Source organism: Gadus chalcogrammus, chromosome 8 (assembly GCF_026213295.1).
Source record: "Gadus chalcogrammus isolate NIFS_2021 chromosome 8, NIFS_Gcha_1.0, whole genome shotgun sequence".
NCBI classification, from domain to species: Eukaryota; Metazoa; Chordata; class Actinopteri; order Gadiformes; family Gadidae; genus Gadus; species Gadus chalcogrammus.
Genome location: NC_079419.1, coordinates 1,232,435 through 1,254,643, shown reverse-complemented (window position 1 = coordinate 1,254,643; position 22,209 = coordinate 1,232,435). Strand labels below are relative to the sequence as shown.

At 44.7% G+C, this 22,209-nt stretch overlaps 4 protein-coding genes across 6 annotated transcripts; 2 read left to right on the top strand and 2 right to left on the bottom strand.

The window, feature by feature from the left end:
• The first annotated feature begins 71 nt into the window (after positions 1–71).
• gipc2 (GIPC PDZ domain containing family, member 2) lies at positions 72–11,261 on the top strand. The gene is made up of 6 exons (XM_056596824.1): positions 72–713; positions 7,043–7,228; positions 8,332–8,512; positions 8,872–8,984; positions 9,316–9,397; positions 10,103–11,261. Exons 1-6 carry the CDS (start codon positions 441–443, stop codon positions 10,252–10,254), a joined length of 987 nt encoding a protein of 328 aa, XP_056452799.1. The 5' UTR covers positions 72–440; the 3' UTR covers positions 10,255–11,261.
• Positions 11,262–11,307: 46 nt separating this feature from the next.
• On the bottom strand, positions 11,308–15,330 carry txndc12 (thioredoxin domain containing 12 (endoplasmic reticulum)). The gene is made up of 7 exons (XM_056596835.1): positions 15,147–15,330; positions 14,664–14,724; positions 14,154–14,206; positions 13,829–13,902; positions 12,602–12,671; positions 12,214–12,297; positions 11,308–12,107 (listed from the first exon to the last, which is right to left on the bottom strand). The coding sequence occupies exons 1-7, from the start codon at positions 15,244–15,246 to the stop codon at positions 12,028–12,030; spliced, it is 522 nt and encodes a 173-aa protein (XP_056452810.1). The 5' UTR covers positions 15,247–15,330; the 3' UTR covers positions 11,308–12,027.
• A 255-nt stretch (positions 15,331–15,585) lies between these two features.
• On the top strand, positions 15,586–18,381 carry LOC130387643 (transcription factor BTF3 homolog 4-like). Of its 2 annotated transcripts, none has more exons than XM_056596839.1 (6): positions 15,586–15,678; positions 16,060–16,118; positions 16,609–16,722; positions 17,219–17,426; positions 17,882–17,938; positions 18,124–18,381. In XM_056596839.1, exons 2-6 carry the CDS (start codon positions 16,065–16,067, stop codon positions 18,171–18,173), a joined length of 483 nt encoding a protein of 160 aa, XP_056452814.1. In that variant the 5' UTR covers positions 15,586–15,678; positions 16,060–16,064; the 3' UTR covers positions 18,174–18,381. The 2 variants fall into 2 exon arrangements, with proteins under 2 accessions (XP_056452814.1, XP_056452813.1); XM_056596838.1 differs by having other exon boundaries at positions 17,879–17,938.
• On the bottom strand, positions 17,831–21,932 carry rwdd3 (RWD domain containing 3). 2 transcript variants are annotated; one of them, XM_056596831.1, is made up of 5 exons: positions 21,814–21,932; positions 21,083–21,315; positions 19,492–19,713; positions 19,240–19,391; positions 17,831–18,860 (listed from the first exon to the last, which is right to left on the bottom strand). In XM_056596831.1, exons 1-5 carry the CDS (start codon positions 21,896–21,898, stop codon positions 18,737–18,739), a joined length of 816 nt encoding a protein of 271 aa, XP_056452806.1. In that variant the 5' UTR covers positions 21,899–21,932; the 3' UTR covers positions 17,831–18,736. The 2 variants fall into 2 exon arrangements, with proteins under 2 accessions (XP_056452806.1, XP_056452807.1); XM_056596832.1 differs by having other exon boundaries at positions 17,837–18,860; positions 19,492–19,710.
• Between the last annotated feature and the right edge of the window lie 277 nt (positions 21,933–22,209).

Genomic DNA, 22,209 nt, shown 5'->3' with positions numbered 1-22,209 from the left:
CTAGTTTCAGTTAAACGCATGTTAGTATGGTAAAGGCCGATCAGTAGTAGGCTATCATCTTACTTGTGAACATTTCCACAAACAGCAGGTGAATCGTCCGGGATGGGCTGAGCCGGGTTCCCTCGGACTGCGCCTGCGTTCCATTCTTGTTTATAGGTTGGAACAGTGTCGCTATTGTTTCCCGGCGGCCAGCAGGCAGTATCAAGAGTTTACTGTAGTTAAGGTGGCGAAGAAGACTTGCAGCCCTCGCCACCTACCTGTTGAATATTTCAACTTTCATTCGCTAACCAGGGCTGAGTCACTGTGGAGAACAAAGTCAAATCGTGAGCGAGAAGGAGCGTCCGAGGCGGAAGGAAGCGTCCCATCAGGTAGCCACTCCGATGCTTTAGCGGGACGAAGTCGGGAATAACACTTGTGTGCCTCTCACGGATTCTGTCAAAATGCCTTTAGGACCATGGAGGAAGAAAAACAAGTATACGAAAGATCAATTAGTCGAGAACGAGGAGGTCGGCGGACACGCAGGTGGAAGTAACCCTGCTAAATCCACCGTCAACGGCGCGGGACTCCCGCCTCCACCTGCCAACCTGCGGCCGAAGCTCGTGTTCCACACGCAGCTGGCGCACGGGAGCCCGACCGGCCGGATTGAAGGCTTTAGCAATGTCAAGGAACTGTACGGGAAGATAGCAGATGCCTTTAACATGGCACCGCCAGAGGTGAGTACATGGATGGTGGTGATCATACACATGCTGTCGGACGAAGTTACGGTGAACTACGTGTGTGGGGGACGGGTGGTTGTTTTTGACAGAATCCAAAGATATTTAAGCCTTTTGTACAACTTCTTATTTTGGCAGAAAGGGCACAGTATTTCTACAACACATATCGACAGATCTATTCTGCTGCTTTCGAGATCATGAATTCAATATGTATTAATCCCATTGAATATTTCCAGAAAGAAAAAGGTGGTTCTCTCACTGAATCATTTTAATAGGCGCAAGTCAAATTATACTCGCAGATACTTTTATATTCAGGGCACCTAGAAACTCATATCCACTGCAAGTTTAATCTCTTTCCTACGTCAATGAATTAAGGACCTAAGATACGTAATTTCCTTTCAAAGGAATCTTATTACTAGCATGTTTGGTCTTTTGTTGCCCTGAAAACTACAAGATAATGTGTTGGCCAGGCGGCCTCAAGTGCCTACAAGAGATAGGAATCCCATCCCTTCCCCCACCACGCTCCGCTTCGCTGATCATAGGATGCTTTTCTATTTTTCATGTCCCACACATTGTCGCCAATGGCATTCAAAGCTGCCACGGCGCTGTAGGAGTAGCCTACACATGCGGATTTCCAACAAAACGTGTACACTGGAACAACAAGAATGGTTGTCTGACACTAATGAATCTAGTCCTTCTGGTTGAATGGGCAGATTGCAAAAGACAAATTGTATGATGATTGTGTTGTTGTTCTTTTTCTTACTGCTGGGATTGGTTCGTTCAAGTCTTTCAATGTTGCCCTTGTCTGAACATGCAGTGTTCGCTTCACTTTGGAGTTGGGAAGGACAAGCACTTTCTGCTAAATGTACGTTTATCGTAAAACAATGCAACAAGTTTTTTCAAAGCAAATATTTATTCCATAAGATTGTCACTTGTGGAAGAGTTTTACCATTATGTACAGTATATCACTCCTAACCCAAAGCATAGGTCAACCACATTTCAGTGAGAGACCAACACGGAATGTGCTGCAATCTTACTGCTGGGATTGTTTTCTTTTGTGACCCTTCAAATTACATGTTACTTCTAGTCAGTTTGTATCTCAGCCTTGGGCTCATTCTGAAGTGGGCTAGGCTCTGGCTCCTTCTCACTCCCTAATTGGCCAATATTTGATATAAGAACAAACACTGGATAAGGACCGTAAATGACAATGAGTTTCTGTCCAGGCACTTAACATTCTACAATAATTCAAAGTGGACTTCAATCCTGTCCTCGTATCATTATCGCAATTTCTCTCAATAATCCCCACCCATCTTTATCACTATGTTGTTGTATCCTGAAGATGTGTCTGTGCGTGTGTTATCATGTCAACTTGCACGGCAAGGCAATAATGAAAACAAGTTAGGGGCGTGTGGAACAGAGATTGAGACTGAAGCATTGCAGGGCTAGTGATGTGATGTCGGAACTTTTACCAAATTCACCGGCTTCTCCCAGAGGAAGTCCCCTGCGTCCGGCTTAGTGGGCACAGCCTGCAAAACTGGGAGATAACTCTCCCACCACAGCCTGGCCCCAGTCCAACACAGCCCATGGAAACATCTACCTCCACAATTAACACAAACTGATCCACCCGCCCGCCCCCTGAAAGGACAGTTTGACCTGTGCTGTTCACCGGTGTTTATTGAAGCCCTTTTAAACATTCTAGTTATTTCTACATTGTTGAGAAATGGTTCAAACTATCATGGTTTAGAACCAAATGGCTGCAGGTCAGAGCTAATGACCGAGACCAACGGCGTGAGTGCGGGGATATGCCTCAGGCTGATGTGGAGTTAAAGTGCATACTGTGTCAACCATAGAATACTTACCAAAAAGAGCCAGGGCAATGCATTCAAATGAGGGAACGTTTGGCGTGGCCTGGTTAGGTTCAAACGGTAATATAGGGATGAAGTTTAGAATCTGTACTGTGCCTCCCAACAACTACCCTTTGGGTGGGGGGGGGGGGGGCGGATGCTAATGTGTGGTTGACTGACTGGAGCTCATCTCGCCCGTAATGGCTGCTGACTGAGGATGATTTGATGAGCGGAGCACTCTCTCAAAGAGGAACACCGTCGTACTGTGAACTCTTGTGCATCTGCAAGCTGACTATGTTCTTGTTATCCAATGTGAGATGTTTTTTATCTATTTTTTACAGTACACTATGGGATCAGTCGGCTCTAGCCTGCATTCTAATTTCTGTCGAGTTTGCCTCAAGCATATTTTACTTAGAAAGTCCATTCGTACAATCGAGGTTAGAACGCAATAGAGCTGGTCCAGAGAGACTGGTCCTGCATCTCATACTAAAGACCACCATCATGAGTTGTTGTTTCTGGTAAGTGCTCAGGGATTAGGCTGGTCACATATCCACATAGCAGTCACTAATACCATAAGAAAACCGCCTATGACATCACAGATGCATTGTCAAGACTAAGCCGGACATAATGATATAGAATGATATATGGCAAGGCTGTCAGAGTAGTTTCTGTATCGCATAAAACATGACCAGTATGGACACACAGACTGCATGGCTTACGTCATGACTGCAATCATCGTCCATGGAAAGAGATCTCTTTAATGTGGTTGGGAACAGCAGGTCAAAGTCTTCTCTTTGTGCTCTCAGGTGTAGTGTTTTAGGTGTGGCCGGTCAACTTTGCAAACCTGTCCACCATTGTACACGCCATGCTTCCTGGCTCTTGGCAAAGCCTCCCATTTGCCTAGGACTTTGAATATGATCTATTCTCGCTTTGTATCGGGCAGACGCTCAGTGTTTCAACCCGTCGGACGTTCCGTCGTGACCCCACACATTATGGAGCCCAGTTCCCAGGTCAAGCCTCCACTGGCAGTTCGTGTGACTTGTTCTCGAGCTTTCAAGCGGAACAATTCTTAATTAATCAGGGAGATTAGAGGTAACAATCTGAATTGATGGAGCCAAATCAGATTGAGGCAGTTGCTGGCACTGAGTGTGTGAGTGTGTGTGTGTGTGTGTGTGTGTGACACACAACCTGTAGATTCCTCTTCTAGGATGTGTGTAAAATAGACAACATACAAGATACTATCCTCCCAAACCCGTTTCAAAACGAGCTACTGAACTATTTGAACCTTTTCAAAAACCTGCAGAAAAGAGTTTTGAGTTGTGACCTGAATCGCCTTGGGCACAAACTAATCCTAGCTGTACTTTTCTACTGATATTTGATGGACAGGTATGTAAGAGTGATTGACAAGGGGTGTTTTATTATACTTGAAGGACTCGTTGTTTGTCGCTGTTGGTAGAAGCCATCCTTTTGCACAATGCTGGAAGTCAAAATGTTAATTTCACCTACACCACCTAACATGCATATCCTTTTTTATAAATGTACAAACATCATTGTGAAATGGTTTGGGTACCAATACTAGGCCCATTAACTGACCGTCTACCAATCATCCTCCATTTGGTTTCATGCTTCATAGTACAAGGAAACACTGCTATTCAAAATAAAAATCTATTTGGGGCCACAGATGCTAAATCTTTTTTAGCAACGATGTAATAACACACTTTGACCAAAGGCCCGCGGGTGTTCCCGGTGTGTCCGCGTGTAGGGCCCTACATCCACACGCTCTCAGCCAGGAGGGGGGAGTGATGTGCGCTGAAGGCCTGACCCCAGGTGCTGGCTCAGCCTCGATGAGATACATGGGGCTTCTAAGTGGTTGTTTACCCGACACACGGCGCCATAGGAGCTACGCTCATCACTAGGCCAACAGCATCGCCAACGTGTGGTAAGAAGGAGCTCACCGTTGGTCTATCGGAGGACGGTTGCACCACTGGTGATGACACGGACAGCAAGACAATACGGGAAACGAGAGCTAGTGGGTGTTCCTTATTTTCGTCTGTCTGCACCTTCCTGTCGTGGAATGGGGTGGGGTGGGTGGGGTGTGTGGAGGAGGAGGAGGATTTGACTTGGGGGTTGTCTGCCAACCTTGTATACTATTTGACTAATCTACTGACTCTATAGGATGGGAGTGTCTGGGGTTTACTTGTTTAGCTTTCATAATTTGTCCTCGGTTAAACCGATGCTTTACCATAACTGCGTGTTGAAGCACGGCTATAAACGTTTTGACCCTCTGCTTATTCAGTTCCCTATTGCTGTTATTTTTCTGTTTATGTACTTCAGGGAAATAAAAGCCTACATCCGCATTAAGGTGAATGATTTGTGGCCTAAATGCTGATTGTGTTGTTTCCTAAGTCATGTCTATTATGGTTTGACAGTCATTCAAAAAGTTAGTAAAGGAGTTTCTTGTAATGCCTAATCAGATTCCAGGGCGGTGTTTCTGCCAGATCAGCATTCCCAGCGTGTTAATAAGACAATAAACACAGATACATGTGAGGCTGTTACCTCTTTTCCGAGTCATATATAGGCCACGGATACTGAATCTGTAAGGGAGCCACAATGAGCAGATGCTACTCTATCAAAGAAACGGGTCTAGCAAGCTTTGCATTCAACGGCTGCCTCCAATAATGCAGACCGACCCTTTAATTAGCAGGATGAGAAATACTTTGGTTCTATTACCTAGAATCAATTTGACTCATGCTGCCTCTTTTGAATGGTGTTTATTTTACAACGTTGCAATTTTTTTTTAAATACAAACCTATCCCATCATGGATGCCTAAAACGCTCAAGTGTTTTCTCTGTAAATCAATTTGTTCTGTGTAACTAAAAACCGGCTACAAAATCCCATTTTGAAAGAAATATGATGGAAATGAGTAGCAGATAGACGCATGGTCCTTTGTTCAGCGCCTCCTTTCAGGTGAATGGTAAGCTGTCCATCCATCTGGTGCTTATTGCCCTCGCGATTCATGAATGGACCAGACAGGCTTCATAGGTGTGTGTGTGTGTGTGTGTGTGTGTGTGTGTGTGTGTGTGTGTGTGTGTGTGTGTGTGTGTGTGTGTGTGTGTGTGTGTGTGTGTGTGTGTGTGTGTGTGTGTGTGTGTGTGTGGGGGGGGGGGTGATGAGTGTGCAGACGGAGCGTCCTTCTTGGGACGGGTGAAGGGGCGTGGCTCTAGCAGCAGCCTTGGCAACCCTGCGTGTGCGTTGCCCATCGGTGGTAATCCCAAACACTCGAGACGAGAGAGATGAGGGAGGGTGAGAGAGAGTACGAGAGAGAGGGGGAGAGTGAACTTCAGCTGCTCTGCTTTGCTCGCCACTTCAGCCACCCCCCCCCCCCCCCCAACACCAACCCCCCTCTCTGTTTCTTTCCTAATCCTTTCTTTTATACTCTGGTAACCCACGGCAACGTGACTGGATCTGTGTCACCTGATGGTGTGTGTGTGTGTGTGTGTGTGTGTGTGTGTGTGTGTGTGTGTGTGTGTGTGTGTGTGTGTGTGTGTGTGTGTGTGTGTGTGTGTGTGTGTGTGTGTGTGTGTGTGTGTGTGTGTGTGTGTCTCTCAGTGTTGGTCCTTCGGTGGCTAGGGCGGGTTGCCTTGCTGCTGCCAGAGAACGTGTAGAGCACTGTGGGGCGTTTAGGTGTAGATTAAGCATGTTCGTTTAGTTCTCACAGGGAGTTGTAACCACAAGTTCAGCTTCACTCAGAAGTAGAAAGGTGCCTCTGGAGGTATGTGTTGGTGGGGTCCATGATTGCATAAGCGTTGCAATTAAAAGGGAGGTTTATTAATAGGCTGGTGATGTATTGTGGAATAAATGGTTCATCATTAAAAATGATTAGGGGGGATGTTCTATTCTTGTCGATACGCACGCACGCACGCACACACACTTTCTAACTTGGACTCGCGCAGCTACTTTCTAACTAACACGCACACAGAGCACGTTGCCTCCTGTTCTGACGTGGGGTCTCAGCTTTAAGGTGTGAGTGAAGCCAGATTTCCACAGTTCTGGCCACGTTCCATTGGAATGCGTTTAATCTTAACTTGGTCCTGCCTGGGGACTCCCGTCACAGGATGAACACAGCTGTCTCAGATGACCGTCTGCTGACAAGACTACTGTCTGTCTGTTCGGCTGGGCCCAGATACAACGCTAGGTTTTCATTGATGTGTTTATGATAACGTGTGACCAATTGGGTTTCTATGGTTGGGCCTTATTTCCTGTGCTTTCTGAACCAGTTCTCGCCTGGCAGTCAAATCATTCTGTTACCAGATACAAGTGAAAGTTGGCAGGCATAGATTAATGGCCCTTGGCGGTTGCACAATTTTATACAATCAGGCTCTTCCATTTATTGTTGTGTGGTATTCAAAACAGACATCAGGGTTTCTATTGCATATCCTGTTCATGGAAAGTGTCTTGTGGTTTCCGTGTGTGTGTGCGTGCAGATCCTCTTCTGCACCCTGAACACCCACAAGATCGACATGGAGAAGCTGCTGGGAGGGCAGATCGGCCTGGAGGACTTCATCTTTGCCCACGTCAGGGGCATCAAGAAGGAGGTGGAGGTGTTCAAATCAGAGGACGCGCTGGGTCTCACCATCACCGACAACGGGGCCGGGTTCGCCTTCATCAAGGTGGGCAGCCGGCAGGTGGACCGTGGGTTTGGTGGGCAAATGAGGCTCCATTTCCATACTAAGTGCGGTTCCCTAAATGGAAATGAGGTCTTTTGAATTTTGTGCCAGACTTGGTGAAGAGTATCAAAAGCATTTTAGTATCCCCGTGGAGCCGCTGTTATCGTAGGCCCATCTGGAACAGGCCTTTCTCGTTCTTTGCTTGCCGTTTGGTTTATAAGGAGGGCTTTGCTAATCGCGAAAGGTAGTCAGAATGTCGGCCAGTAAAGCTGTCTGGGTGGGATGAACGTGCACTAGCTTATTGTTTGTGCTGCCTGCAACCCTATTGGGTGGGTTTAATATTAGCTTCTTAAAAAGACATCTGAGATAGAATTGCTTATTATAATCGTCCTATGAGACATGCAACTAAATGTAAAAATAGCCCTGGGTGTAATTAGAGAAGAAATGTCCTTCATATCGTTATTCTGTGAACTCTGGCTTTATTAACAATGGCCTTTCTGTTATTTTGGATCTCGGTTGTATGTTTATTGTCGACAATTACATTGTCCTCCTCTGTTAAAGAGCTTTAAGGTCAGAAAACAAAGGTTAACAGCTAAAGCCTCAGCGTTGAATGTAGCAGATGCAAGTACAATGATTAAATGCTAAACCCTGATTACATGGTATCATAGTAGGGGCTATTTAAATAACTCAACTATCACAATACGTGCTGTGGTTATAATTAAGATTATTATAATTATTAGAGTGTGTTTATACCCCGCACAAATGAGGCTGGTCTAAGGAGCTTATTCATCAGCTAAGTGGACCCTGTTGCTCACATGCGCCTCCCAGTGACGGTGCAGAAGAACTGCATCATGCAGCCGGCCGTGAAGGGACTTGCAGGGACAGTTGGTCACTATAAAGGCATTAAGTATCCAACCATGATTAAGTGGTTAGGCCTCATTTCCTATTTTCAATAAATTATTGCAAGCAGGCAAAGACGCACAAGTCAGCCTCCCTCCTCGCCCTTCCTCCTCCACCTACTACCTCCTCCTCCACCCATTTCAATCATCCACCCAATATCTCTGCCTTCAATTTGCCCTCGTCCTCCTCCCGTGTCGTCCCGGCAGCGCATCAAGGACAACAGCGTGGTGGACAACGTGAAGGTGATCTGCGTGGGCGACCACATCGAGTGCATCAACGGCCACAACATCGTGGGCACGCGGCACTACGAGGTGGCTCGCATGCTGAAGGAGCTGCCCCGCGACCAGACCTTCACCCTCAAGCTGGTGGAGCCCATGAAGGCCTTCGGTGAGTCCCCGGGGAGCCTGGTCCAGGGGGCACTGTGATCCGCGTGAAGGCCGTTCACGTCCGCACGGCTCACCTGCGCCACGCGACACTTTAGGATGAATGGTGAAAGCGTTGCACGGTGCGAAGAAGGAACCATCCATGGCATGCAGTCTTGCACTCTCGTCTTTTTTCTCACCCACTCCATCCCTCCCCCCCTCAATCTCTCACAGGCTCTCTCTGCCAGGAGGGAACTGAGGTTGGAATCATATGTTGAAAGTATAAATGGTATAAATGGTGCAGTGACATAAGGACGTGGGTGGATGATGGCATGGGAGCTTTTTTTAGATACGCGTTTAACATTTCTGTCTCCTGCTTCACAGAGATGCTGGAGCCAAGGTCAAAGGGCGCCAAACCAGCCAGTGAGAACAAGATGGGCACGGGCAGAGGGACGCTGCGGCTGCGCGCCAAGGGCCCGGCCACAGTCGAGGACCTGGTATGGGTCTCGCCAACGTCCTGCTCTCATCTCTGGCTTCTACGTGTAGGCCTTCAAAAGGGGACGTTGTGAAGGCCCCGTTGAAATTGTATGCGTGCCTTTCACGAAAACACACAAAAACAAGCCAGCTGCATTACAGTAACACTGGCTTGTTTGTCGAGATTGGCAATCGTATTATTGCCATGACGTTACGTCAGTAACGGAAGTCCTACACACTCGTGAAGTGTGCGCCGCTCGCTCGTTGGTTATGCTAGTAATTGCTTCAAGCTGAGCTTGCGGTTGGAGTGACATCGTTGCATCATTTACATGCTTCCTGTTGTATATTTTGCAGCCCACAGAATTCGAGGAGAAGGCTGTGAGGAAAGTGGACGACCTCCTGGAGAGCTACATGGGCATCAGAGACATGGAGCTCGGTAGGTAGACTGCGTTCAGCGGGCAGACTGCGTTCAGCGGGCCGACTGCGTTCAGCGGGCGGACTGCGTTCAGCGGGCCGACTGCGTTCAGCGGGCGGACTGCGTTCAGCGGGCCGACTGCGTTCAGCGGGCCGACTGCGTTCAGCGGGCCGACTGCGTTCAGCGGGCCGACTGCGTTCAGCGGGCCGACTGCGTTCAGCGGGCGGGCTGATTGATTGTTATTGTAACTTCATTCCCACACTTTGGCTCCACTGCTTTGTCGGGACATTGCTGATGTTGAAGATATTATTCAAGGCAACCTGTTGTTTTTGGCATTAAGAGAGGTGTTTCCTTAGGGGAGGGGGGGGAGGGGCCTATCGCACATTGTTTTTATGAAGGCGTCATTGTTAGACCTAGTATAGTATAGAGTATAGACCTTAGTATGGGTTTGTGTATTTTGGGAAGATACTTATTTGTATCATCAAACTCATTATAATAAGGAAGCTGATGGCCTTTATTATGCAAATGATCTCTACATAAAAGACGGTGATGGAGGTATATCCGGCGGACCCTTACCTGTTTGTTAGTCAATACCATGAAAGACCAAACACAAGTACTGAGGTCTCCGCTTATTGAAGCACCGTGCTCCCGTTTCTTTATTATGCTATAACTGTGTGACTCTTGTGATTAACCGATGTACCGATGTACCCCGCCCCCCCCCCCCAGCGGCCACCATGGTGGAGGTCGGTCGCGACAAGAAGAACCCCGACGAGTTCGCCATGGCGCTGGACGAGGCGCTCGGAGACTTCGCCTTCCCCGACGAATTCGTGTTCGACGTCTGGGGCGCCATCGGGGACGCCAGGCAGGGACGGTTCTGAGGCCTGTAGCACCTCCTCCTTCAAGACCCCCCCCCCCCGTCCCCCACCTGCAAGCACACAGGACAAACCTCACCGCAAAGTGCCAGAAAGGCAGGGTGTGCGTATTCACTATTTGGACCCTCTTCCAAGGAATCACCGGGATAGGGTCTGAGCCACCAGGCATCGGTTGTGCCGGAGTTATCTTAACGAAATAAGATATTCACTAAATGTATGCTGGAGTGCATCAACTCAGGGCACGGACGAAATTTGTGGTAAATGTCCATGTTTTTGTTTGTAAAGCCCTCACTTCCTCTCCAAGTGTAGAGAAAAGGACTGCTCCGATCGTGCTTTTGAGAGCACACTACCCGTTATGAACAAACCTAGTCAACGTCTTCTTCGTGCACTTGTTACGAATGGTACATAGTATACACACTGCAGATTTATATTGTCAATGACCTGATATCATATTATAGATGAAGCCTATATCACAATATGAATGAAAGAAAATTCAGCTTTTTATAAAAAGTTTTGTATCTCTTGAAATGCTGCTAAGCTTTTAAAAGATAACTTTGGTTTTAATATTTGTGTACAAAATCGTCCATGTACTCCCCCCTCCTGGCGATACACACCGACAGTTGCCACCCTTATTTGTTTAAGCCAGGGTTGTGATCATGTCATTAGTCTTGACCTTTATATTGTTTCTTCAGTGACAATCTTTCTGAAACCTAGCCGTCCATTTCTCCCTTTGTGTACAGTTAGCATCTTGTTTCATGGTATACTAGATGTAATGTTTCTGTAATTTAAAGTTTTAACTGTGGCAATTAAATGCTGGAAAATATTGTAGTCCCGAGGGCTCATCATAAAGCCTGCGTCTTCTGATTAAGCTGTTATAAAGGTCTGATCCATTATCGTGGATTCACTGGCAAACTAAATTCAACTAGTGATTTGATAGTTTATTTTCAGAAATGCCTTCTCACATACCCCCTATTGCGTGGAGAATAAATGAAGTCCACTTATGTGTGTGCTCTTATTTGGTTTTAATCAAATAAATGCAACACTTTATTTGCACAGGAGTATAAAATACACCAATAGCACATTTTCATCCATTGAAAGAAGGTAAAACAAGGCCAATGTTACCTCAACAGAAGCACAGACAACTGACAAACTTTGACTCTAGGTAAAACAAGTATATAGTTTAACCAAATATTGAACATACTTGGACTCATAATACATACCAACCGTCATTATGAAACTAAGACCTAAAAAGCAAAGGCCCCTTTAGACGGGACACATCGCATCATTCAGTCCTGTAGAAGATTTGGAAGCACTATGAAGTCCCGGGTGAAGGCATGGATGTACGGTCCAATACTGCGGTGTCCCTCGGCTAGCTAGTCGACTTGGCTTTCAACCTCTTACAGAGGAAAGACGCATGGCACTTTATTCAAAAACAGTGCATTTCGCCAACACCGAACATATCAAAGAAACAAACGGGACAGAATAACGAAAGAGAAACTAGAGAGGGCGATGATGATGAAGTCTTGGACGAGGGACGGAATCACCCGACTCGAGCACCTTAACCGTGAAACGGTTGAAGCTTTGGGCCGTCGGCCAAAGTTAGATTAAAGTATATTATTAAGTTCCACCTACTTGAAAACCAAACCGTTATTCTGAAACCAAAGTGAACTTGTGATGAATGGCATGGTGCTATAGGTTGGGAGGTGTATTCCTAGGGCAGGATTGGGCTCGGGCCTATGGAAGGGTAGCCCTTGACGCCGTCTGCCCATCTCGCGCCCCTCAGAGTTCGTCCCCGACGTGGATCTGCCTGTAGGCGTCTCCCGTGAGCTTCTCCTGAGCCTCCTTCATACCAGCAGCGACTGTCACAAACGAAAGGAAAGAGAAACCGTTAAAAAAAAAAAAAAAACACGCCTGTTTAATCCCCGTTACAGAAGTCAGGAGTATTCAAAAAGACAAACGTCTCACCGTGATCCGCATTGCTGTAGAAATACTTATAGCTGGGGTTTCCATTTTTGTTGGTGATTTCAGGGTGAACTGCACCAGTGGGATCTGAAACAAATACGATGATATTAATGTTCGATTCCATTTTCATACACAATAATACAAACCATACAAGCCTATTCTGCCGTAGATCATGATAGCACTGAAAATATTAAACACATTCTACATAAAAATGTCTACAATATCATTAGAGTGACTTAATCCGAGGTAAACATAACGGGGCCAGGGCCACTGAGGACTCACTGGCCAGGGCCACTGAGGACTCACTGGCCAGGGCCACTGGGCTGGTGGTTCCAAGGACCTCAGTGAACAAAACAGTCTTCCTGAGAATGAAAAGAACAAGGCCACTTACCCAGGAACAGAATGCGAGGAATGTACCCCCCATCTGGGCTGAACGCCTCGTCTTTCGGCTCCTCCTCATCCTGGTGATGAGATAAAATTGGTTTTTAATTGTTTGAACAAAAAAAAAAAATAGATATACCACACTTTTCAATCCATGCCAGATGATTTAAACAAGTTAAGACCAATTACGGATGCATTGATTTCCAATTACAGATGCATTGATTTCACATTTGTCACATCATTTTTCTTTTATATAGAGGCACATTGTCTGAGAAATTTGTGAGGAATACATTTTTGTACATTATTATGCAGTATTACATTCCATTCATTTGTTAGGACCACTATATTGTCTTCTATACATTTGTTTAACACAAATGGATCTTCCAAATCATTATAGGTAAGATTTAAGAGATATATTTTGAGTTTAATTTGTTAGAAATGTCTTAGCCATCTGTGAGAGAATGAAATTCTCTGAGGAAATCTTTTCTGGTTGACTGCTCCTGCCCCTTAAGTCTGAGACAGTGATTTAGTTCCCAGGTTGGTTTTGGGAACCCATTCTGCCTGCATCATGTTGAGGGACCATGTTGTTAGTGTAGTCCTCGACTCTTCTCTTTTCAACCCTCAAAACATACCTTTAGCCTTTAACGACTTTAATGCTAATGACGCAATACTTGGTTTAGCAGTAAAATACTAAAAGGGCATAATGAACAGGATTACAAATGCAATGGTCAAAATAAAAATGGAAGCTAATTGATAGTGATGGACAATATAAATCTGACATTTACCTCTTAGTATGTTATTAATGTGTGCATTTCACATCATACAATTATTTTCCGTCAACTCCACTGCTAACTCAACTCGAGTCGGTCTATGGAATACCTCCATGTTGATTTAAGGGGTGCAGTCCATTATATCATCCTGGCCACGTAGCCGGTGAACGTTAACCATCTACTCACAATACCGTGAGTGCCCAGTTGTAAGAAGCTACAGAGTTTCAGGCTTTGAGGAAGAGCAAACTACACAGAACGTTCAGATCACACCCCTTCAAATCATGAGTTCAATAGCTGACTTTGACATGTATAAACATATACTTTGACATTTCCCTGAAAATAAATTAGGTAGGGGTGTAGTGGAAAACCTTCTGCTAGTAGCGACCATTTTTATTTTTTAGACCGTGTTGTCCATCACTTTAAGTAAGGAGCCCTTGTTTTGTGAATGATAAAAGGTGCTGCCTTACCTCCAGGTTGACCATGATAAAGTTGTGAGCGAGCTCAGAGATCTCCTTGGATTCTGAAAATTTAGGTTTCAGGGCTGGCAAGAAGGCCCAACAACAACATATAGTGAGTATTGGTTTGGAGATTGGCGGTTGTATCTCTCATATACAATTCAACAGCATGTGTAACAATTTGAAGCATTTACTCTAGCAACTATGTCCCATATTAATATTAACACAGTATCCAGAATCATAATTTCCGATAACAGGGCGTATAAAAACATAAGAATCCAATACAAGGATCCCAACGAGGCATCTAAAAACGTTAATAAAACGAACTAGCTATTACCTTTGCAGGCTCCGCACCAAGTCTTGTGAACGATGACCATCATTGGAAGACCACTGTTAAAGCAAAGACAGAAACCAGTTTGCCACTCATTGCAGAGAATGTGCAATGTAGACCACAATAAAGACATTTGAAGGAAGTGCAGAAATAACTGCTAAAAAGTCTGCTAAAATAAAGGGCATAACATAAAAGATTATGGATATATGTGTAAGAGGCCCCAAACTTTAAAAATACATTATATGTAATGTGATAGCCGGCATTTGAAGGAAGTACAGAAATCCTGTGTGCTTAAATGAAGGGCATAACATCAGTGAATATGGACATGTGTAATAAGGGGCCCCAAACTTTAAAAAAAACATTACATGAGATGGCCATTTGTTAAACGGTTATTAATTAAGAGAAGAAGAGAAAGAAAAGACTATGACACTTGTTGCAAACAATGGATTGCTCCTCGAGCGGACATAGGAGAGGGAGACACCAAGAGCTCGGCTATTATTCTGCTCTCCAATTCACCTGGCCTCGGCCTCCTTCTTCCCATCGTCAAGGGTTCTCCAGCTGATGTTATCTCCAAAACCTGTGGGGAAGTACACTTGTTCAACAACAGTTGTTGGTTTTACCTTTCGGAATAAGGGTGTGTCTTTATTCTGTGAACAATGGGTTTGTCTAGCGTTATGAATATCAACTTCATGCAAGTAGTTCTCAATGCTGCAACTTGTTAACTTGCAGGACGGGTTTGAATGACTTTTGAATGTGAATTTGCAATACATATTGGGTACTTAACCAGTGTTCGCCTTTACATCGCTCTGATAACAAAAAAAGATGTGGCTTAAGGCGGACTACACACGTCATCTGGGTCAACTCTCCATGATACGTGATCCAGGATCTTAACATTAGGTAAACTTGCATTGCAAAGTCGGTGTAGCAGCGGTGTAGCTTTGCTGCGGGCTACCGACAGCTGAAATTTGGCTACAAGGCACACAGTAAAAAAAGACTTACCTCGGCTCGAAGCTGAAGCATCGACCTCGTTAAAATAGGTCAAAGAAAATAAAACCTGAAAGGAGGACCATAACACAACATTCATGACAGAAGGCTGCATATTTGACCGGTCTTTCTTGCAACTATGGCTACTTGATATTCGACGAAGGGTTAGTGCCGCAACCAATGAATGAACTGGAAGTTATTGGACAACTAGAGGACTAGGGAGCTAGGCGGGACGACACAAATAGTTTCAAAGTAAAAGTCGGTACTTCTCACTTGACTGATCTCTGATGGTTTATGCGAGACTGTATACTTTTACTTTGAAAATAGATGCGGTTTCTCCCGTTTAGCGTTTCTGTTTTTGTATGTGCCAATGTGAACGCGAGCGCCACCTGCTGACCAATTATGAGGATACAATCCTGCTGTAACACACATGACATGGAGCCTGGGAATTCATACAACCGCGTGTTATTATCACTTCCCAACAGCTTCTGCCCGGCAGTGAGTCCACCGACGACCAGCATTTATTGGACTGCTGAAACATCCTGAGGTATAAATATGTTTTTTTTTTTTATTTAAGCAATCTTAAATACCACAAGTCAACTTAAGATGCCATTTGCTTATTTATTGTGATGTTGTAGATTAGCTTGGTGGTTGATTTATGAACACATAACTGGTGTAGCCTAACTAAGTCTGAACTTCGTTACTGGTGTATTTGTGAGGCAACTAAAAGATTCCAGTAGTGTGTGATTTGAAATGTTTGAAAGAAAATGTATTGAGTATTTGGGTTGAAACTTAAATTAATTGTTATACATTGTAAGGTCAAATAAACATTTTAATTGTGTTTTTCCCCAGAAGGTTATTCGAGTCTATCAGCCCTAGATTTTGCTTTTGTTCTTACGTTTTTTTTGCATGTTCTTTTTTTTAACAGTTGTCATGAATCAAGAAAAGCTTGCCAAACTTCAATCACAGGTCCGGATAGGAGGGAAGGTAATGTACACATAATGCATTCTGATTTCACCAAAATATCTGGGATTTAATTTTCTGTTTCAGTCGCTTCCTGATTTGCTTTGCTTTTGACAAAAGCGGCTAATGTCACAAAAGACTTTCCAGTTGGTTTTTCCTGACCTCAGCATTCCCTTTATGTGATGGGATGGGAGCAGCAGCACTGATCTGGCTCCAGTGACATGTTTTCATAGTTCTGCCGTCAGGCCTTTCCTCTATCTGCGGCTGCGCACTAGATTCCCCCTTTTACGGGGAACCTAATTGTTCAGGAACAGGGCTGGGCTTATTGGGTAGGACAGTTGAGCATGTTTTTCTAGATGATGTGTTAAGTTAATATGAACTTGATCAAGCTCATTAGCTTCCACAGTAGTGATGAAGCCATGATTAAAATATTAAACATTTGTATAAAATGTCGTAAGAAGCTTCCTTTTCTTTAACACCTTCCCTAATCATGGCTAACATCGTCTGTCATCAGGGAACCCCTCGCAGGAAGAAGAAGATTGTCCACAGAACCGCCACAGCGGAAGACAAGAAGCTCCAGAGTTCTCTGAAGAAGTTGGTGGTGAACAACATTGCAGGAATAGAAGAGGTGTGGCTTTCTAGTGTCCTATTCTATTCATAAAGTCAGCTTTTACTACTTCAAGATAGGCGTGGGTCATGTAGATGTTCATGTGTGAACAATTTATTCAGTCAGTCGAACAGCATATCAACTGTAGGCTATCTGTAGGCAACATGGGTAGCCTCAAATGGTGTGTTTCCTGTTGCATTGGCATTATGGTTCATATAAATCGAAATCTATGTTGTAGCCAAAAGAACCCCTTTGATTTTGCACACAGGATGCGGTTGACCGTAACCTCATTGATCGTCCTCCATGTTATTCATCCCAGAATTCCCCCTAATTTGAATGAAATGGCCGTTTTCCCACAGGTGTCTTGTCTCCACTAGCTTAGTTGACTAAAGACCCATGATAAGAGTCCCCTAGGTGTGCCAATAGGATGCCGCCTCTGTCAACGGGCTGTATCGTAGCCTGCTGAGAGGGCCCCCAGCCGTCCAGATGATCCATGTCCTTCCCACTCCCCTCCCAGGTGAACATGATCAAGGACGACGGCATGGTGATCCACTTCAACAACCCCAAGGTGCAGGCCTCGCTGGCGGCCAACACCTTCGCCGTGACGGGCCACGCCGAGACCGTGCCGCTGACGGAGCTGCTGCCCGGCATCCTGACCCAGCTGGGCTCTGACAGCCTCAGCAACCTGCGCCAGCTAGCGCAGCGCTTCCCCGGCCCCCGGCCAGGTGCGTACAGCGGGGGCCCGTGGGCGGGGGGGGGGGGGGGGGCCGTGGGCGGGGGGGCCCGTGGGCGGGGGCGCCCTCGGCTCACCACGCTGAGCCGTAGGTCTCACAGCGTACCGGGGTGGACCGGATCCATGCCCTTCCTAATGGTGGTTACGTATAAGGGCAAGGGCCAATCGGCAAGAGCACTTTGAACTATTATTACTATTATTACTTATATTAATAATAATAAATTCAAAATCATTACTACTATATTAACTATTTAACTATCGATAACCCCCCCCCCCCTCTTCTCAATTCATGGTATTGTAATTGTTTAATAGACAATCAACATGCATACGGTGAGGCAGTTAATAAGCAATCAGCAAGAAAATACTGTGATTAGATAAAGAAACTGAAGTCAATTTGATTTTGGTAATTTTATTGCACTGATTGTGTCAATTCTGTTTTTGCAGCAGCAGCACTTGACACACAAGCACGCCAGCAGGTGTATGACGAATATGAAAATGTTCCAGGTAGGCCAACACATTACTTGACCTCGAAATTGATCACATCGAACTGTACTTTAATATTACCTATAATATAGATTCTAAGCATCACTTTAACAAAATCAACATTATCACGCTCAAAGGAATTTTTGTAATAAAAATTCTTTGCAATGTCATGTTTAACATCCATCTCCTTGTTTTACATATTACAGATCTTGTACAGGACTTTGGCGAGGCTTCCAAAGGGGAAGACAACCATTGAATTATTGAATAACTGATGAATGAAAACAGAACTGCTCTTGCCTCCAACCACGATACAAAAGCCCCTTCTGTATACCTGAGAACAGGTCTGAGATCAGATGTAGACTGATGAAATCTCGCATGGACCATTTTGCCTTAGACATGTCTTCAAATGTTCGAAGTGTTACCTGTGTTGAAGATATGTTATGCTTAAATTACAATAAAAGATATTCAACAGTTTCCTCTTTCTTTGTTCAAGCCCATTCGTCTGCATCCGGTCGACAGTAACACTCATAGTATTATTATTAAGTTATTATTATCTAGTTATTATTCCCTTGATAGACAAGTTTTATTTTCCCATTCATCAGTCGGCAACGCATCTGCCCTACAGTTGAGAACAACATTATTGCTATATGACTTAATATCATCCATATTAATACATTTCAAGTTAACTGAGGGAACTGATAGAAACAACAGCTTCTCACACTTCCATATCTGATTGATTGGTCTCTTGACCAATCGGTGAGCTTGAGACCGCCACATGTGACTCCTGGTTTCTAGTCTGTCAGTTTGTCCGTTAAATGGTCAGAGGGTTGGTAACGGCAGTATCTGCTGGTACATTTCCGCCATGCCGGCCTCCTGGAAGGCCTCCGTCAGCTCCAACGTCGACTGGTACTCCTTCTCTAGAAAACATGATTCACCGGAACGTCTGAGAAAATCCAGAGAGAAAGAGGGAGACATTTAGGAAGAGTGGGAACACTGTTTCCCACTCCAGTATAACTGTTCGACTGTGGCTCATGAAACATCATATGACAGTTGAGATCGAAAGATATTTCTTCCTTGATTTATTTTAACAGAGTAAATGTGACCTATAGATTGTTCTTACCAATCAAACAATCTATAGGTCATAAACACAAACTTGATCATGATGAGCATATCCCTATGCTCTGTGATGTTGTCATCATTATTTTGCCAATCTATTATCAAACGTCACAAGTTATCAATATATAAATGTTTTAACATACGAAGGAGGTAAACGCAGCCATTCATTAGTTTACAGTGAAGACTCACCCTCTATTTGTACTTACTTTGTACCAGACCCCTGGGATGCAAGCCCATGTTTTGAAGAAGAGGAGAAAGTAAAGGGTCTTTCACAGAGCACCTTCATCATCCTCTCTTTGCACTTCTTGCCCGATGAATCGACGTCCACCTTCACGGTCTTCAAAAGATGGCAGAATTCCTAAAAAATATATATATATATATATATATTAGTAAATAAACATTCTCCTTTGGTTTCACTTCAGTGTTTATCATCCAGACTAAACACGGATTGGTCGCACCTTAATGTCCGTCTTGGCTCCCCGTAGGAGGACCAGAATCCAACGGCCTGATAGTAGTCTCGTGGTGAGGTGCAGCTGCTCGGTCCAGCGTTCCAGCATCTTGACATAGCGCCCCCTGGAGCGCATGTGGTCCAACAGCAGCACGGTCGTCCACTCCTCTCCTCCAGCGTCCTCGACCCGAGCCGCCTCTTCGTCCCCCTCCGAGGTCACCTCCCCTGACTGCTAAACACGCGGACCCACGCACAAACACACACGTACATCACGTGAGCACACAAACGCACACAGCAATGTACATTGACACCAAAATGTTTTCCTTCCTTTGAGACTTTCATCTATTCCGGTTGTTTTTCTTTGTACCACGCCTTGGATGAAGGCGCCTGCGGTTGTAAATTGATTTAGAATATTGCCTATTCAACGTAATGTTTTCTATTCTCATGCATCCTGCATTGAACACCCTGCTCAATGATGCTACAAGGAACGTGTCAGGAAAAGTGTGTCAGGCTGAAACTTGTTTGTCTGCAGGATTTAGATAGCGTCTCCATCATTAATGTTGTTCAGGTTTGCCAGCTGCTTCTTCAGACCTCTGACATGATTCAGGTGAGATGCCGTATCCTGGAGACTGACAAAGACTTGAAGAAAGATGTACAGCCCTCAAGGGAGTGTCTACCCGGATGGATGCCGAACCCTCCCATGTTTGACGTTATTGATGCTATAGTCCATTCTGAAATGGCTCTCAGTGGCTGATCAACATCACACCTGGTGCTATGAATATACAAATAGGTTATTTAATTCCTTCCCCTTCATTTTGCTATCCACCTAACTATAACGTTAACAATGCGTCAATACATCAGTTTTTTCAATTAATGTTTGAAGAATCCAATCTCTTCTCAATAGTTGATGCAGTCAAAAGCCACCAGACGTTGGGCTCGGCGCCCGGACGGCCTAGGCCTAAAACATTTTTTTGTTTGGTTACGGTTTCCGACCGACCCTATCAATTTATGTGCGACCCAAATTATTGTATGAGCTTTAAAAAAAATAAATAATAATAATCCTCATCCTCCTCATCGTCATCCGCTTATCCGGGGTCGGGTCGCGTCGGGAGCAGCTCAAGCAGGGGGCCCCAGACTTCCCTTTCCCGGGCCACATTGACCAGCTCTGACGGGGGGATCCCGAGGCGTTCCCAGGCCAGTGTTGAGATATAATCTCTCCACCTAGTCCTGGGTCTTCCCCGAGGTCTCCTCCCCACTGGACGTGCCTGAAACACCTCCCAAGGGAGGCGCCCAGTGGGCATCCTTACCAGATACCCGAACCACCTCAGCTGACTCCTTTCTAAGTAAAGGAGCAGCGGCTCTAATCCGAGTTCCTCACAATAATAATAATAATAATAATAATTGATGCAAACTATAATTACGTTTTGGTACAGCACCTCTTCATTCGGCACAAGGATGAGCGAATTTTCTCGTTTTTAAATGAAAACAACCTACCTATCATTCGCTGCTGCTGGAAAAAAAGAAAGAAAATAAATTCCCTACCTACCCATGACCTCAACTGACAACCAACAGGAACCAATACTTTTTTTTTTAGGCCCTACCTGCAGCCAGCATACAAGCTGGTGGACCATTGGCTCCGCTGGCAGGGCTGCTGCTTGCTCCAGGAGCTTCCGCCGGACGTCCTGACACTGTTCCCGGGACAGGACCGGGGAGGCGACGGAGATGTCTGGTGGACAGAGCGGGTACTGTGGGGGCAGACTGAACGAGAGACTTAACTCCACCCGTCTCACATCCCCCACACACGTCTTGATTTCGACCACCACTCCGCCATCCGCTAGAAGAGGGAAAGAGTGGTGCCCTGTTAAAAACCTTTAGGTGAATGTGTAACATGAAGGGTATAATATGGGAAATACATTTGTATTGTGTAGATCTAATATGTACGATACAAATTATGACATCACTTGATATGTTCACAATAAACACACACAAATAAGTAAATTATAGTTTTTGCTTGTTTGAGGGCGCAGAGTACATTGAAACATTGATTAGGCTTACTGTGTTTCTTTTTTTATAATTTGTTCATTTTACTTGTATGCATTTATGGTTGGACATGCGGGGAGCTGTAATCTTCCTTAAACACCACTAGAGGGATAAGAGTCATACGACACCCAAAAACAATGAAACAACTAACAAACGCTTAATATTTTAAACGAAAGGATCTTTCTAGCGATGATGACCATAACACCTATTATTTTAACAGTATATGTCGTTCATTTCTATCTGTCCACAACTGAATATAATTATATTTTATCAAGCAGCTGTAACTTCCTACCGGACACTTGAATTAACTGATACTCTCCATCTCCGCAGTAAATTGCAGATAAGACTGCGGCCTCCTCTAAAGCAGATTCAGACATGGATCAATATGAGATTCATTCATATTTGTTCGAACTTCAAACATATTATTTCGTCCAGAAGCCTTTTATTTTGCTGTTACATTGCCGCACGTATCCGATTCCGACTAGATACATTTGAACTTACAATGGTTCCGCTTGTCTATCGAAGTATATACAGTACACAGTGAAAATAAAGCGTGACAGATATCTGTGCTTGTGACAAACAAATCCAACATCAAACAATCAACTAACTAACTTGTTATAATATTTGCACTCATTGTATTACAACATCATACTAATAATACAAATAAATACATAATAAAACAATCCTT